General features: G+C 41.1%; 1 protein-coding gene across 2 annotated transcripts in view; it reads left to right on the top strand.

Moving 5' to 3' along the window:
- The window catches only part of cdh4 (cadherin 4, type 1, R-cadherin (retinal)), a 200,349-nt gene that overhangs the window by 122,935 nt on the left and 62,757 nt on the right, over positions 1-14,657 (top strand). For both annotated transcript variants that reach the window (XM_067588137.1, XM_067588138.1), the window contains exons 4-5: positions 142-368; positions 7,980-8,162. In XM_067588137.1, the coding sequence (XP_067444238.1) occupies positions 142-368; positions 7,980-8,162 (410 nt within the window). The remainder of the gene's footprint in view (positions 1-141; positions 369-7,979; positions 8,163-14,657) is intronic.

The raw sequence follows: 14,657 nt of genomic DNA, 5'->3' as shown, positions 1-14,657 counted from the left end.
TTTCAAGATGCGTCTTGATGGATGCAGGTTAATCTTAAGCCTGCCAGATGTGTCAAGGATTTGCGAACACCTCATGGAGTAAATCTTACTGTGCTTCTCTCTAATTCTGTACCCTCTCTCCCTCTCTGTCTGTCTCTGCAGTGAAGTTTGAGGATTGCCAGCATAGCAGAGAGGTGGGCTTTGTCAGCAGTGACCCCAACTTCAGCGTGAGGCCTGATGGGATGGTGTATGCCGAGCAGGAGGTGGCCAACCTGTCAGAGCCTGTCCAGTTCATGGTGACGGCCCGGGGACTACACGACCCACGCATCTGGGAGACCACCGTTAAGCTGGCCCTGGCCGGACACCCACATCCTTTACCCCTGACAAAGGTAAAGGGGGAAAACAATTGCAATAAGACAAAAACACAAGGGCACTGAAACTAATAAATAATACATTTGCATTACACTTTGACAAATATAAATTGGGTGTTTACCACTAAAATGCCTTCTCCCTGCTTTACCACTTCTAGAAACTAACAAGCCATGTTCCCATCTGACCCAAACTCGTTTATCCCCTGTCTCAAACTCCTTTCAGTTGTTTGGTCCAGATTTGTTAAGCTCAGACTCCCAAGACATATCTTATCAATCCTCTTTTTCATGTCTTGCTCTTTTTCACAAGCAAGAACAGTGTAGAAAACATTTGGGTGGCACGCTTCTTACCTTCAGCTTGTGCTGACTGATGCATTCACTGGTTAAAATGACAAATATTACCAGCTGCAGATTATATCAGTTGTTAAACAGTCACACCACTGTTTAGGAAAGGATCCAGCTGATCCAGCCATCACACAATTTTCAAGAGCGTTTCAGGAGTAGTTTATGCATGTGGATATTTAAGTTTATATAGTTCTACATTGGGACCTCCAGTGTTTGGAGCAAGTTGCTTGTGAAAAATCAGGTGTACAAATAAGAAGGCAGCACCTATAATTTCAGCGTCAGATACATTTAATCAACATTTCCTTTCTTATGCTGTTCATCTCATTTTCAGGTTGTAGCAACATATTATGAAAATTAACATTTTTTACTTTATTTACTTGCAACTGTTGAAACTAACGTTTATAATATTTGATAAGGGATTGGATCAAATCTTTTGTTGTTTTATGAAGCTGTAAAAGATCTTTCTGTCAAAGGCTCTTAGAAATTAGCTAAGACAGGAGACACTAATCACCTTAACACAACAAATAAAATATGAACAGGATGAAATGCAATAAGGCAAATTGCTAATTAACAGAACCATTATGAGCCAAGATTTCTACTTTTACCATTTACAATAAGGACACTTTTGCATATGTCTTTCTTACACTGTCCATGTATATACATGTCCTGCTGTCTCTAAATTAACATTTTATAAGAGTGCATGCACAGCAGTAAAGATGCAGTGCTTCTCTGTGTGACAAGTAGAGACATGGCCCTATTTGCTACCAAGGCACTATTAGCGACCGTGTAACTACACAAAGCCAAATGTATAGCTACTGACTTCCATTGCTGGGCTGCACTTTGTTGAGCGACAAACCCATTATCATTATTCCTGCACTACTTGTTGAACGCCATTGGGCTTAATGTTCAGTCATGTTTCTAATCATGACAAAAAGCCCAAGACTCATGTAGCTAAAGCAATTGCAGAGTGGGGATTAAAATTCTGCCCACTCCTGGCAGTGCAATAATGGAGACTGGGAAATAATTGACATTGATTGAGCTAATGTTCCACTCTGGCAGAGTCTGCGAGGACCAGGTGATGTAGTTTCAGTATATAATTATGTTCCCCACACTGTGGAGCTAGAGAACGATTCAATAATTGAACAAGAAATAAATGTGTTGTCTCTAATCGCATGGAAATAGGAAAACCATCTTTAAAAGGTTTGCGTTTTTTTCTTTTTCTTGCCAGAACAGTGTTTACATGCGTTCTTGTCACTTTTTTTTTCAGATGTTATAAATGGGTGTTACGGTAGAATTTAGTCCAATCTCCTGAGTCTGAAATTGCTGGTGTGTTCTGAAGAGAAATTATAATAAATACTTGTTAGTGCATAGTCCTAAAAAATATAATTATAAAAAGTGCAGTATGCGCTACAGGATAGGATAGGTAAGGAATACCTAGCTAGGCCAAATACTTTGGTCTGTGGTTAATTTAGTTCAGTCAAGAGACAAACAATTATTTTTATTGACACAGGCACAATAATGACGAGAAATGTGAAAAATCTTTTGCAATTAGACCCCATCCTGACATCATCATATTTATAAAAGGGATAGTGAAGCCAAAAGTAGAGTAGGACATCCCCCGATGGAGTCTAGACTGGTGGTGGTGATGGATAAAGAGAATGCTGAGATCTGGATGATGAGAAGAGGAGCGGGCTTCTGATGAGCTCAGACCTGGGTACTGGAATGATGAACTGGAGGTGAATGGGTCGGAGGAGGGTCGCGATGCTTCGCACTGAAATGACAGCTGATAACGACAAAGAGGAGAACAGATTTAAAGTTGGCAGCTAAGACATGATTGGCAGATAAAAAATTGTGGTAAAATCTGATTGGTTTCACTAAAAGAGTTAACACCCCTAATCAGCTGATACAGAGCAAGAGAAGCAGGGACAGAGAGAGGGGGGAATGAGAATGAATGAATCAGTACATAGATAGTCTTGCTTGAACTTATGCTAAGCTTAATTTTATTCATTTATTGTGTGTTACATACTCCAATACTGCTGTTTTTGATGGTCTCAAAAAATATGAAATTGAGTGACAACCTCCATGAGGACTTGACTTGAGTGAGATGAGTGACGTTCATTGACATGGAAGAGGCAGAAAGTTAATCCATATAGCGTAGCTGAGACTGGTTTAAATTTGTGATCTGGAATAATGTCAAACGTCGAGGTCTTGTCGCCTTTATAGCTCTCCTTGGACTGTACTTAGACACAGCAGTGCTTTGAGCTAAATGCTAATTTCATCAATTTTCCAATATGCTCCCAATGGCAATGCTAATGTACAGCACGTATATAGCCTACAGTATATTTACCATGTTAGCATGCTAACCTTTGCTAATTAGCACAACACACAGGGCTGGTTACCAATAAGTATGAAACCAAAATATTGGCCAAATTACACTTTACGTATCTGCATAACTGGTGTGTGTGTGTGATGTAAAAACACCTGCCAATCATTTGTGAACATGTGCGTGTATAATGACAGAACAGAATTGCATGTGTGTCTGCCTCCATTGTGCAGTACATCTGGCCCTTTAATCAGTGGCACCAGTTAAGATGCTGTAGCCTTAATTTTACTCATTGGCCAAAATGAACTGTGAACAGCAGTGAGTTAGAGAGCTGAACTGTCCTATTATTTATTATTGCCCTTCTCCCTTTCCATATTTGTTTTCCTTTGATATATGACATTAAAACTGCTCAGGTCAATAAAGAGAAGCGTGCTGTGTGCAGTTCAGTGCAATGACTTGACATGATGTCTGTGAATTGACGTTAAAACTTATGAGTTTGATCAATGCAGTGCAGTCTTTTTGAACTGTGTGGCCCATTTTCATTTTCCAGTTTGGTAAACACGCATGGGGGTGAGTAGTTGTTATCTGAGCCCATCTCTTTGTTCTGAAAGTCAATAGTTATTTTGGAAAAGAGGTTATCATAATCGCATCATCTAACCGCAGCCTACTGTGTCAACATGGAAACAGGAGCAGAGGATATACAGCTCAAGATATCCTCTTCTTCCCAATGGCGATTAAAAGACAAGTTATTTGTTTCACTCTTGCTCTGTGTACAGATGGATGATACGTAGATAGAGATGCTGTACTGTAACAAATTATATTCTTGGTTCATCTCTACTGAGATGAACTGAGTCCAACACAGAATATAGCGTTCTTCTCTTCTTCTCTACTACAGTATGCTATGCTTACTTTGTTATAAAGCACCAGTAAGAGTGCATTGATTTGCTTTTAATAACTGGCTAAGTTTCTCACTGTTCTGTTTTAGTAGCAGAAATTAACATACTTGGAATGTGCTCCGTGATCGACTAGATCATTTTAGTATTTAATTTTCCAGTGCACAATACCGCAGCAATTGAAGTGTAGAGCATCTTTGGCCTGAGAGCCCTTTCCACTGTGTTTATGTACTCAGGCTATCTCACCTCACACAGGTAGGGCCTCTCGTTGAGTGCTCTCCAACTCGTACTGATTTCATGGCACGTTGATTTGCCTTCTCCACCAGCTTAGAGCCCATTAGTTATGCACCAGTGGATTTGAAGTCGACTGGTTGCCGGAACGGGTTTTAGTGCTTATTTGATTTGCATTTTTACCACACTCTCCCCAGACAGCCTCACCTGTTCAAGGTAGATTACAGCAAGGGCTGGCAGCGTGGTGGAACGTAAGACCCCGGGGTCCACTGGTCATTGAAAAGCAACACCGGCAAGGTTGGATGGTTGCACTTTTGCTGTGTGCTTTAACTTTGTGATTATAGCCTGATTATGTTGACAATCTGCATCGGAAAGCTGTGAGTCTCAACAGGCAAATAACATCAGTGAGAATTTCAATACTTCTTTTTAATTCAAAGTTAGATTTAAATGTTATTTTTCTTCACTTTAGCTTTTTTGGAGAAGATCTCATGGGAGAACATTTTCTTACTGAAGACTAACACTCTGATCTCAGTTTTTATCATAGTGAACCAGCAAAGGGAAATAACACTGCAGCACTGAAAGACACACAAAAAAACACATCAAAAGACCTGAATCAAATGTTTTCAGAGCCACACTGAACACAGAACGGGCAATGAGCACACACTCATATTGTATTGTTCTGCCTGTTTGTCAGACTGATAACCTCCAGATGTCAGCTCCAAGACTCGGGGGCTGCAGGCCTGAAGAATGCCCCTGCAATGTGCAGGCTGCCTGGGAGCAGAGAGCTGGCAGCTGGCCCTGCCTGCCTCTGGGTGTCAGGAGCCCTGGGTGCATCAGGGACACACTAACTGACTCCTTGATGCACACACACACTGACACACACAAACACACACATTCATGCGTACAGACAAATACTCCTGCACATATGCTCATGCATTATTTTTACACATTTGCATGTGTGCACACATGCTTGCATCAAGGCCAGAATACATGATTTCCCATATTTGCACACAGCCATGACTGAAATCACTCCACATGCACATACTGTATACACACACAGTCAGACTGGAAAAATACCCAAACCCTAATAAGCACCTTGCTTCCTGACGGCCCACAGAGAGTCGGTTCCGGTTTTTCTTTCTTTCCTTTGTAATTCTGGTGTTGTCTCTAAGCCAACTGCCTGTCATCTGCCATGCTGTTTGAAAGTGACAGTCACATGCAGCTGCTACACTGATATCATCCACAAGCAGACGTACAATAAAAGACATCTCTCTTTCATTGTCTCTCTCCATGTCTGTCTCTCTGCCTTACCATCTCTCTTATTCATTTCTGTTTTGGCAACATTTCCAAAGGAATGTTGTGGCCTGACCAATCAGATGCTTCATCCTCATTATCGTCAGGTCTGATGTACTGCTTTCGTCAGCAGGCTGAGTGGCATATAGAGCAGCTATTCATACATTGTGTGTTTCTGCTGATAGCAGGAAGACAGATAAGGACTTTATCATAGTAGCAGCACACTGGGCTGAGCGAAGATGAGGAGGAGTGTGCTCGTTGAATCAATGTCCTCTATATTCATAACTGTCCATATGCGCTGACATGTAGGCAGTCCTGATGATTCATTATCATCTGTCAGAGAGAGTGTTGTTTATCCTCTGTTGCATGTTTGTTTTGTTTTTTACATCCCTTGTTTTGAGAATTTGCAAATATATACACTGCCACAGAAACATACACACACATTCACAGACAGGGACTAATTCCACCTGCCGCCCATGGAGGGGCTGGCACGCACCTTGCCTGCCCCGTGCCAGTTGGTACCTGTGAGTGTTTTGGATGAGTGGAGCTGGAATGAGAGTTATCTTATCTGGGAAACACATCTGGTCCCCTCGTTCCTCTTTCTGTCCTCTAATCATCTATCCCGGTCGCCACGCTCCCTCTACGTCGTGCTCATGCCCAGCTAAATACACAGCCCTGGCTGTCCAGAGGCCTGGCCTGCACTGAGCTTGTGGTCCAATGCTGTGAGCTGTGAATATGTGAAGAGTTAAAACAAAAGATGAAAAATATACACAGCATTTGCTCAGGTGTAGCTGACAGTCTGCCTCTCTCACAGACAAAGCCGGAGTATATTGATAGGCTGAACTTCCGCCCTGTGTTTGGCATGGCAACGTGTGAGTGTACGTGTGCGCACATGTGTGTCTTTCTGTGTATGGCTGCGTTGTGTGTGTTCCAGGTGGGATGAACAGGAGGATTTCCAATGTGCTTCAGGTGACAGCGGCACACTGCCAATGTGTTTGTGTGTGTGTGTCTGTGTGTGTGTGTGTGTGTGTGTGTGTGTGTGTGTGTGTGTGTGTGTGTATGCAGGGCGCAGAGACAACAATAGGATTAGGTGGATTACAGCAATACAACAATCTTACACAGGAGGACACCATAGAGGATCGGGGGGAAAAAACTCTTTTACACACCCTTCTAACCCCCTTATTTCACAAGACAAGATGAGTAAGAACACAATCTTCTTTTTGCAGCTACAGCTGGAGGGAGTCATCGCAGGGGGCAGAGGGGTTCAATATATACATCCATACATTCCTACCTGGAAGCTGCCATTAAACCATGGTTCTGTATGATGTTCAAAAGTACCTCATCAAAAATAAGACATAGAACACTCATTCAGACAAGTCAAGCATTGACCCTGGACTGAGGTATGCTGTATTAATCCACAAAATCCAACCACTTTTCAATACTTTTTTTAATGAAAAAATACCAATAGCATGTGACATTTTGAGCTGCTCTTTATCTAAGTGCTTGCAGCGAGGATGAAACTACTGGGCGGTCTCCTCTTTCTCTCCTCTGCTCCCCTTGTTATTACACAGGTATTTCATCAATACCTGTTTTGTCTGATGATAGACCTCTGTCAGGGCAAAGTGTCACTTTGTTTTCTTGTTTCAGCAGGGACAGAGAGGATGAGGACAGAACATGTTGCCTGTCTGAAAAATCTGTGCAGGGATGCAGACGAAGCACAGCACGTCTGGCCCTGTTCACACCTGGCATTAAAATGTGTCTTGCATTGTGATCTGATTGTTCAGACCACATTCGGAGGCGGTCTGGGCCACATATGGCCCATTCTTTTAACAGTGTGTACGCAATGTGTCCTTTCCTTTCCATTTGGGCTGAAGAGTTTTGATTTTACCCGCATGCCAAGGTCTTTACAAAATTCTTTTAATTTCTGGCACACTAGGCACAAGAAGTGCATTGCTTACTCCTGCTGGTTAAAAACAACAACACATTTAGTCTTTGCAAACAGCAATGATGTACATGTCTAATTGCATATAGACCAGGGAAGTGAGATCCTATCACAAGTGGTCACTCCAGACACATGTGGAGACGCATTCTAATGCCAGGTGTGAACTGACGTACTTAGAGCTGTCCACTTGTGATCAGATCACCCAAGACACATGGTAATGCCAGGTGTGAACAGGGCCTCTATAAACAAAACCCGGCCATGTAGCCTGGGGGAGGTCTCGCTCTCTTAGGCAGAAGCCGAGGGCTTGGGCAGGCTCAGGTGTCTTGCCAAAGGCCTCATGAAATGTGATGCAGCAGCATTCAGAAAATGTTTATTTATATTTACTTGTGTTTGCCTCTCTGTCACTCTCACAAAATGGGTTTATTGTTGGTTTGACACCCAGTATTTCAGTTTCAATTTTAGCAGAGGGGAAAGCGTGTCATTTCACAGCACTTTATAGATTCATCTCCTACCTGTCTTAGCAAAATAGCATCCTTGAAATGATAACATGCACATGTTATTCAATGCAAAATGTGATATATGATATGTTGTTTTCTTCTTTTCAGGTTGGCATTGAAGAAATGCTGTCAAGAGTTTGGGAATCCCAACCCAGAGTTATCAAGTTTTCTCGAAAACATCAGAGAAGCTCCTCTGCCAATGGGCTGAGGCGACAGAAGAGAGACTGGGTCATCCCACCTATCAATGTGCCTGAAAACTCCCGAGGACCCTTCCCTCATATGCTTGTCAGAGTGAGTGACAGTTATAATTTCAGCAAATACCATACATCTTTACTTGATTGAAAAAACCTTTTGAAGGCCACAAAACTTTATGTAACTTGTCTTTGTAGATGAAGCTGTAATTTTTAAGAATCCAAGAAAGACTTGATAGACAACCCATATATTCTATCTAAGTACTCAGGCCAGGGAAGCAGGAAGAGTGGGGAATATACTGTAATATCTCTTACAATCACCAGGAGGCCCAGAGACTATTCTGGTATTTTCTATCAAGCACACCCAGCAGGCCAAAAGCACTACTCTTGTCTCCGATTTAAGTCATGATGCCAGGTGATTTGTCTGCTGTGCCTCTGGGCATCACAGACAGGTAGACGGACAAAAAATAATCCTTGCTTGGAAAGCACACAAATACGCACTTCATGCTTGGTCTCAAAAGAATAGATCTAAAGATTACTCAGGAGTATTCTCTCTCAGTGGCATTGCTACACATGTTAATATAGCTGGTGGAGTATTTTTTACATCACGTTGCAGATTACAGCACATTGAAATTGATGAGATATCATGATCCATATTCTTCCAAACACATGTGATAATTAATATTTTTTTTAAAGGGGACATATTCTGCACATTTACAGGTCTATAGCTTTTAATCTGGGGCTCTACTAGAATATCTCTGCATGACTTACAGTTAAATAAACCCCTTATTTAACTCATACTGACCCTTTATGCAGCCCTACAGTTCAGTCTCTGTCTGAAACAGGTCATTTTAACTCCTGTCTCTTTAAGGCCCCCCTCCCAATAAGCCCACTCTGCTCTGATTGGCCAGCTCCCTTGGGAGACTTTCACTAACTCTGGAAGCTGCATCAACAAACCATGAAACAAACTATAGTAGTAGGGTTTAACTGCTTTTTATGTTCTTTACTAGGAATGTCAGCTTCTCAAATACATCCGTACATCCGAAATCCTATCTGAAATATGAGAGTGGACAACGCAAACAACACGTGGAAAAACCATAGCAACAACCTCAGCAACAAAGACAACTGAATGGATGGCTGTTTATGGGCATGCGTGACAGGCAAGATAGAAAAAAATGAAGCGTTCAGAACAGGTTGAAGCCCTGACTTTTGACTTGCAGGGAGCATTTCTACAAACGTTCACCTCAAGTTTTAGAACTCTGACCTTGTTTAGTATAGATATCTGACATCATGACAGTATATAAATGACGGAAAATCACAAAAAATACACTATGCCCCCTTTAAAGGAATGCTTTTGCTGGCAGTTTTTATTTTAACTTGTAATAATGGAGCAAATGATTCTGCACATTGTAGTTTTATAGTGAATGGCACTACTTTGGCACTATATGACAAGTTTCCCATTAAATACTAGACACACAAAAAGGATAAAACTACCACCTATCCTCTGCCAGCCTAAAATCAATCAATTTTTACAGTGCAGTTCAGCTACCAGTCACACAAATATGAGAAAAAAGTTTAACTGAACATATATGTAACCAGTTTCTAATTACAACCAGTAGATAACAATGGATGTTAAAAATAAGGAAAATCGAAAAAGGAAAGTTTCCAAGGAGGCGTTGTAGTCTCTGCTCTGTGCTGCTACTCTAAACTCTCCTCACTCGCTGCCTCTTATCAGTCACCCAGACAGACGTGCAGCTTTCAGCTGGCATTTCTCACACACACACACACACACACACACACAAAGTCCCTTACGCCCATTTGTACAGCGAGGCTTACACTCCCGGATTACGGAAATCGCCTTTCACCAATGTGTCGGCAAGAGGGCAGATTTTCCACCAAAGCATGGAAACACTCACCCTCACAAAACACACACACAGCAAGGCCATGGAGCGTCAGGGGAGGCACCAAATTGTACTTCCCCGCTGGAGAAATGGACCCTCTTTTATCCCCTTTTCACATGTCGGGTGTTAGATGACGGGATTAAACCTCGAGGGCTTCCTTTGTGTGTGTGGCTACATGAGTGTTGAGGTTGAGGTAGTCTGAGTGTGGGTGAGTGTGTCTACATGTACAATGTGTGTGAAGGTGCATCTTTGTGGTTGTGTATACTATATTTTAAGACTGTATAGGTGTGTCTCAGCCCCCAGACATAGCTGAAAGCAGTGCACCATGGTGGATGTGACTCATGCTGTCCGTTGCTCTGTGAGCTCCTCAGAAGGGAGCGGCCAATTATTGGCCTGGCCAATTATCAGATCCAATATTCAGCATTTTCACGATTATTGGAATCATAATTTTTTGTTTCCAATTGCTGATATGTGCTATTTTGGCTCTGATGCAGCCGTCTCCCTCTGTCTGTAGTCACCACTCTGTGGTCTTGAGCAATGTCCCACAGTACACCACTATCTGATCTATCTGATCTATCTGGTTACACATCACAAGTAATAGCCTATCAACACTGAAGGCTGTGCATGCTGCTGTGCCACAGACAGCACAGAGAAGCATCTGCAGACTGGATCAGCTCCAGTGAGCGAGCAGAGCTGTCTTTCGAAGGTAAGGCAGCAGATATGACCAGAGTTGCAATAAACATCACAATCCTCTACGCTGAAGTTTTAAAAACACCACAATCTTATGATCTATTTCTATGATGACAAACATGCCCAGTTTCCCAGATACACTGCTGAAAGTGTCAAAAATGCACTTTATTGCAGTGATATAACGTAAGTTAAGCTGATGTTGAGTCTTGTAGAGCTAAGTTGAATGCGATAGCGAATGTCAACAAGTTAATTTGTTGAGCCATAATTTAGCCACCTGACTACAGCAAAAAAATTGATAGGCTATAACATTACTGTCTTTCATGCTTACTTACCAGGGCTGATCATACTCTCAGTCTCAACCCACGACTACTAGTAACGTTACTGAAGCTGTCTCTGACTCTGTTTCTTGTAACTGTTAGAGGTGCAGGATTGTTGTTAGAGACTCAAGATGTAATAGAACTGCATCTGAGGCCTGTTAATCCACACACGGACTGCATAGATGGTGTACAGTTATCAGAGATGAATAGTCACTTCTATTGCTATTGTACATATTCAGCTATAGTAATCATTAGTAATGAAGTAGCCTAGTTTTGAATGACAGGTTCCCTACTATAACATGTTGTTAATATATAACATTTAAACAGTGGTGGAATAAGTACTTAGATCCTTTACTTAAGTAAAAGTATTAATACCACTTAATTACAAGTAAAAGCCCTGCCTTTAAAATCCTACTTAAGTAGTACAGAAGTATTACCAGCCACAGTAAATTTACTTAAAATGTTAAAGTAAAAGTACTGGTATTGGTATCGGCCCTGAAAAAAACATATCAGTTGACCCCTACTCCTCAGTCCTCTGCTTTCTCTGCAACACAACTCTCCATTAAAACAGGCAGCCATGGAGAGGAGCGGTGGGGATTTTGTGCTTTATCGTGCCGGTCTCAGAAGTGGCCAAGAACAACCTTTAAAGTGTACGCACTTGATTTCAGGACACACCATCTCTCATGTGCTTTGGAAACTCTTTGAATTTTCTTCACTTGTGTTTGTACACTCAAGCCTTCACACAGTCAGGTTCGCCAGGTTTAAAAAGACCAATTAACCCTCGGCGTGTAATTACCGCTTTGCAACCATCAAATAATGTAAATGACATGCCCAAAGAGGTGTGTGGTGGACTGGTGCTCGCTTTCTCTTTGATTCAGTGAGAGTGGAGAAAGAACAGGCAGCATGACACTGAGTACAATGAGAGGCTAATGTAGCTCTGCCTCTGTAGGATATTTCATCCTAGTTACACTGACAGATCCAATTACACACACAAAGCAAACTCCTCACTGATTTAATTGTAAATAATAATTCACATGATCACAATGCTTTCACTTATTACTTCTTTGTCATTTTATTTTATGCATGGTGCCATTCAGGTTATGTTCCATTGTATTCTGACTTTGCCACCATCATCATCACCATCACATCACAGTCCTCCAGCTCATATAGCAATACCCTGTTTCACTCTCTGAAAGCTACTTTCTCTTCCTTGAAACAAAATAAATGCGCTCTCTTTCTCTCACACACACACACTAACACACAAACACACACATTGACACACACACACCAATAGTGTGCAAGAGCTCCATTCCACTGTTGGCCATTTTTACCTTGACATGTGCAATTCAGTCATGAAGAACCACAAGTGGTGCAGCTTTGATGGCATTGATTTACCATTGTGCTCAAATGGAATATGCTTCCGAGCTTGCGCTGTCAAATTATTTGACATGACAGATATAAGTGCAGTGGAAATAGAGAGGTTGAAAAACAGCTTAAGTTAAATGGATACTCAGGTATATGGCAGGATCTACTCCTTTTGAGAGACTGAAAAACAGTAAGGGTGGGAGATGGAAAGGGGAGAAAGGGGGACAGGCTGAGACTGAAAAAAAAGAAAAAGAAAAACATTTTGGAAGAGTGCTGTAAATCTGCGGGGTGAGGGAGGCCAACATTAGTTTCAGGCCATTTGTGGCATTCTCATCTCAACTGTCTCCTTCAGCACCTACACCGGGGCCAATGAGGCAAAACTGATGGAAAGCAGTCTGAATATGGGAGAGAAAAGATCCTCCTTTCATTTAACCAGGCCTCAAACACTGTCTCTCTCTCTTTCTGACCATGGTTAGGACAAGGAAACGAACAATATGAGCTGGAAATAATTGCACACATTGTGGAAGGTTATTTTAATATTATGTGACTGAAGAGAAATGTCTGTGTTTGCTGTTCCTTTTGTGAACGCTGCATGACTCTGTGCCCTTTCCATGGAGCTAAATTAAACTGTAATGATATGTATAATACATAGCCTTTATCGTACATTCACATTCTTGTAAAAAAAAAATAAGGGTGTTGAGGTGAATAGGTGAACTGGGATATTAGAGTGCATCTCAGCATGATTTGGTTTACCTCATTATTTTGAATAGCCCATTAAGGTATTGCTCATGGATAATGTAATATGGTACAGTGTAGCGTTGAATGTGTCACAGTCAGAGTGACTGGAGGCTCCTCATTTAGAAGGATTTTATTAAAAGCAAACAGAAGCACACAAACAAAAACAAATGGTTAACTTCACCCACCACTCAAGTTAACTTTTTCATACTTTGGCAGAAGAAAACATGCTGCTTATTTTACATGGCTATGTTGGATTTCTAATTCGGTTTACTGTGCAGATCAGCTAAAATATATGTGATATATATATATATATGTGTGTGTGTGGGAGAAAGTTAGCTCAATGACATTGTAATGCCTGTACTGTTGTTTGCTTAGTACCCAAAATGAAAACATGGTGGTTTATTTACAACCTCATATTGCACAGTGTATTTCATTACAGCTCATAATGAGTTTGTAATATGCTTTTTGGATCTGCTTGTTTTGTCTGCAGTTTTATTGCATCCCTTGTGCATTGAAATACATTGTGTCCATTGTGTCTACTTTGTGTATGTGGGTGTATGGGTGTGTTTCCACAAACATATTCTCTCACAATGCAGGATAAAGCGGCATTGAAACAGAAGCTTGAGCGATAGTAAGGTTGTATCACTATTTAAAACATTACATTACATTATTCAAGACCAAATTGATCTAAATTTAACATTTAACAGAATTATTCATCCAAAAAGCAGTTTTTACATCAATGACTTATTACCCCAGCTCAGCTTCCTTATGGAAAGTACTTGTACTCACATTCCTTCTCTTCTGAAAAAGGCAGTGGGGGATACTGCAGGAGCAACAACAGCAAAATAAAGTTTCCAAACCATTTCATTCAGCATTCCAAAAACGTGTAGTTCTAACCAAACTATTGCAAAATAATTTGCTTCCTTAAAATCATGTCATGCCTGTCACCACCTGATTGGCAGGGAGTCTGAGCTTCAGTTGTTGGCTAGTAAACAACTATAATTTTATTTCTCTAACTTTGAAGCAGTACATTAAAACAATACATTGTATTAACATTGCATGTTATTATTGTTAGCACTGTCTGTAAGGGTAGTGAATTAGAATTACACATATTGAATTACCACAGCAAATTAGACTCCAGAGCATCTAGAAAGAATTTTCTTAGATATGTAGATACAGCACTTTATTAAAGGGGAACTGTGAATCATGCAAAGGGTAACTTCTTATTTATCTTATACTGGCCCTTTACGCAGCCCCTCAGTTCAGCCTCTGTCTCTAACAGACAGTCTTAGCTCCTGTCTCTTTAAGTCTGCTGAGGGGCAGCTGCTTTACATTTCCTGCTTTACTGATTCAAATTTAAAGCTTTTAAATGACTAAATAACAGGAGACTTTCATTGTGCAGAGCACGAACATTACAGGAAATTAAACATGTTCCTCACCAAATTAGCGGAGCCTCATTAGTGGTGCTAAAAACCAGGCGACACAACAAAATATGGAGATATTTTGAGATGTTTTCGCTTAGTATAACAGCCACAATATTGATGATGTTTGATGAAGAGCTGCAGACAACCAGCACACCTTTAA

The sequence above is a fragment of the Thunnus thynnus genome, chromosome 4 (assembly GCF_963924715.1).
Source record: "Thunnus thynnus chromosome 4, fThuThy2.1, whole genome shotgun sequence".
Classification (NCBI taxonomy): domain Eukaryota; kingdom Metazoa; phylum Chordata; class Actinopteri; order Scombriformes; family Scombridae; genus Thunnus; species Thunnus thynnus.
Note: the sequence above shows the minus strand (reverse complement) of the source record. Positions and strands in the feature narration are given on the sequence as shown.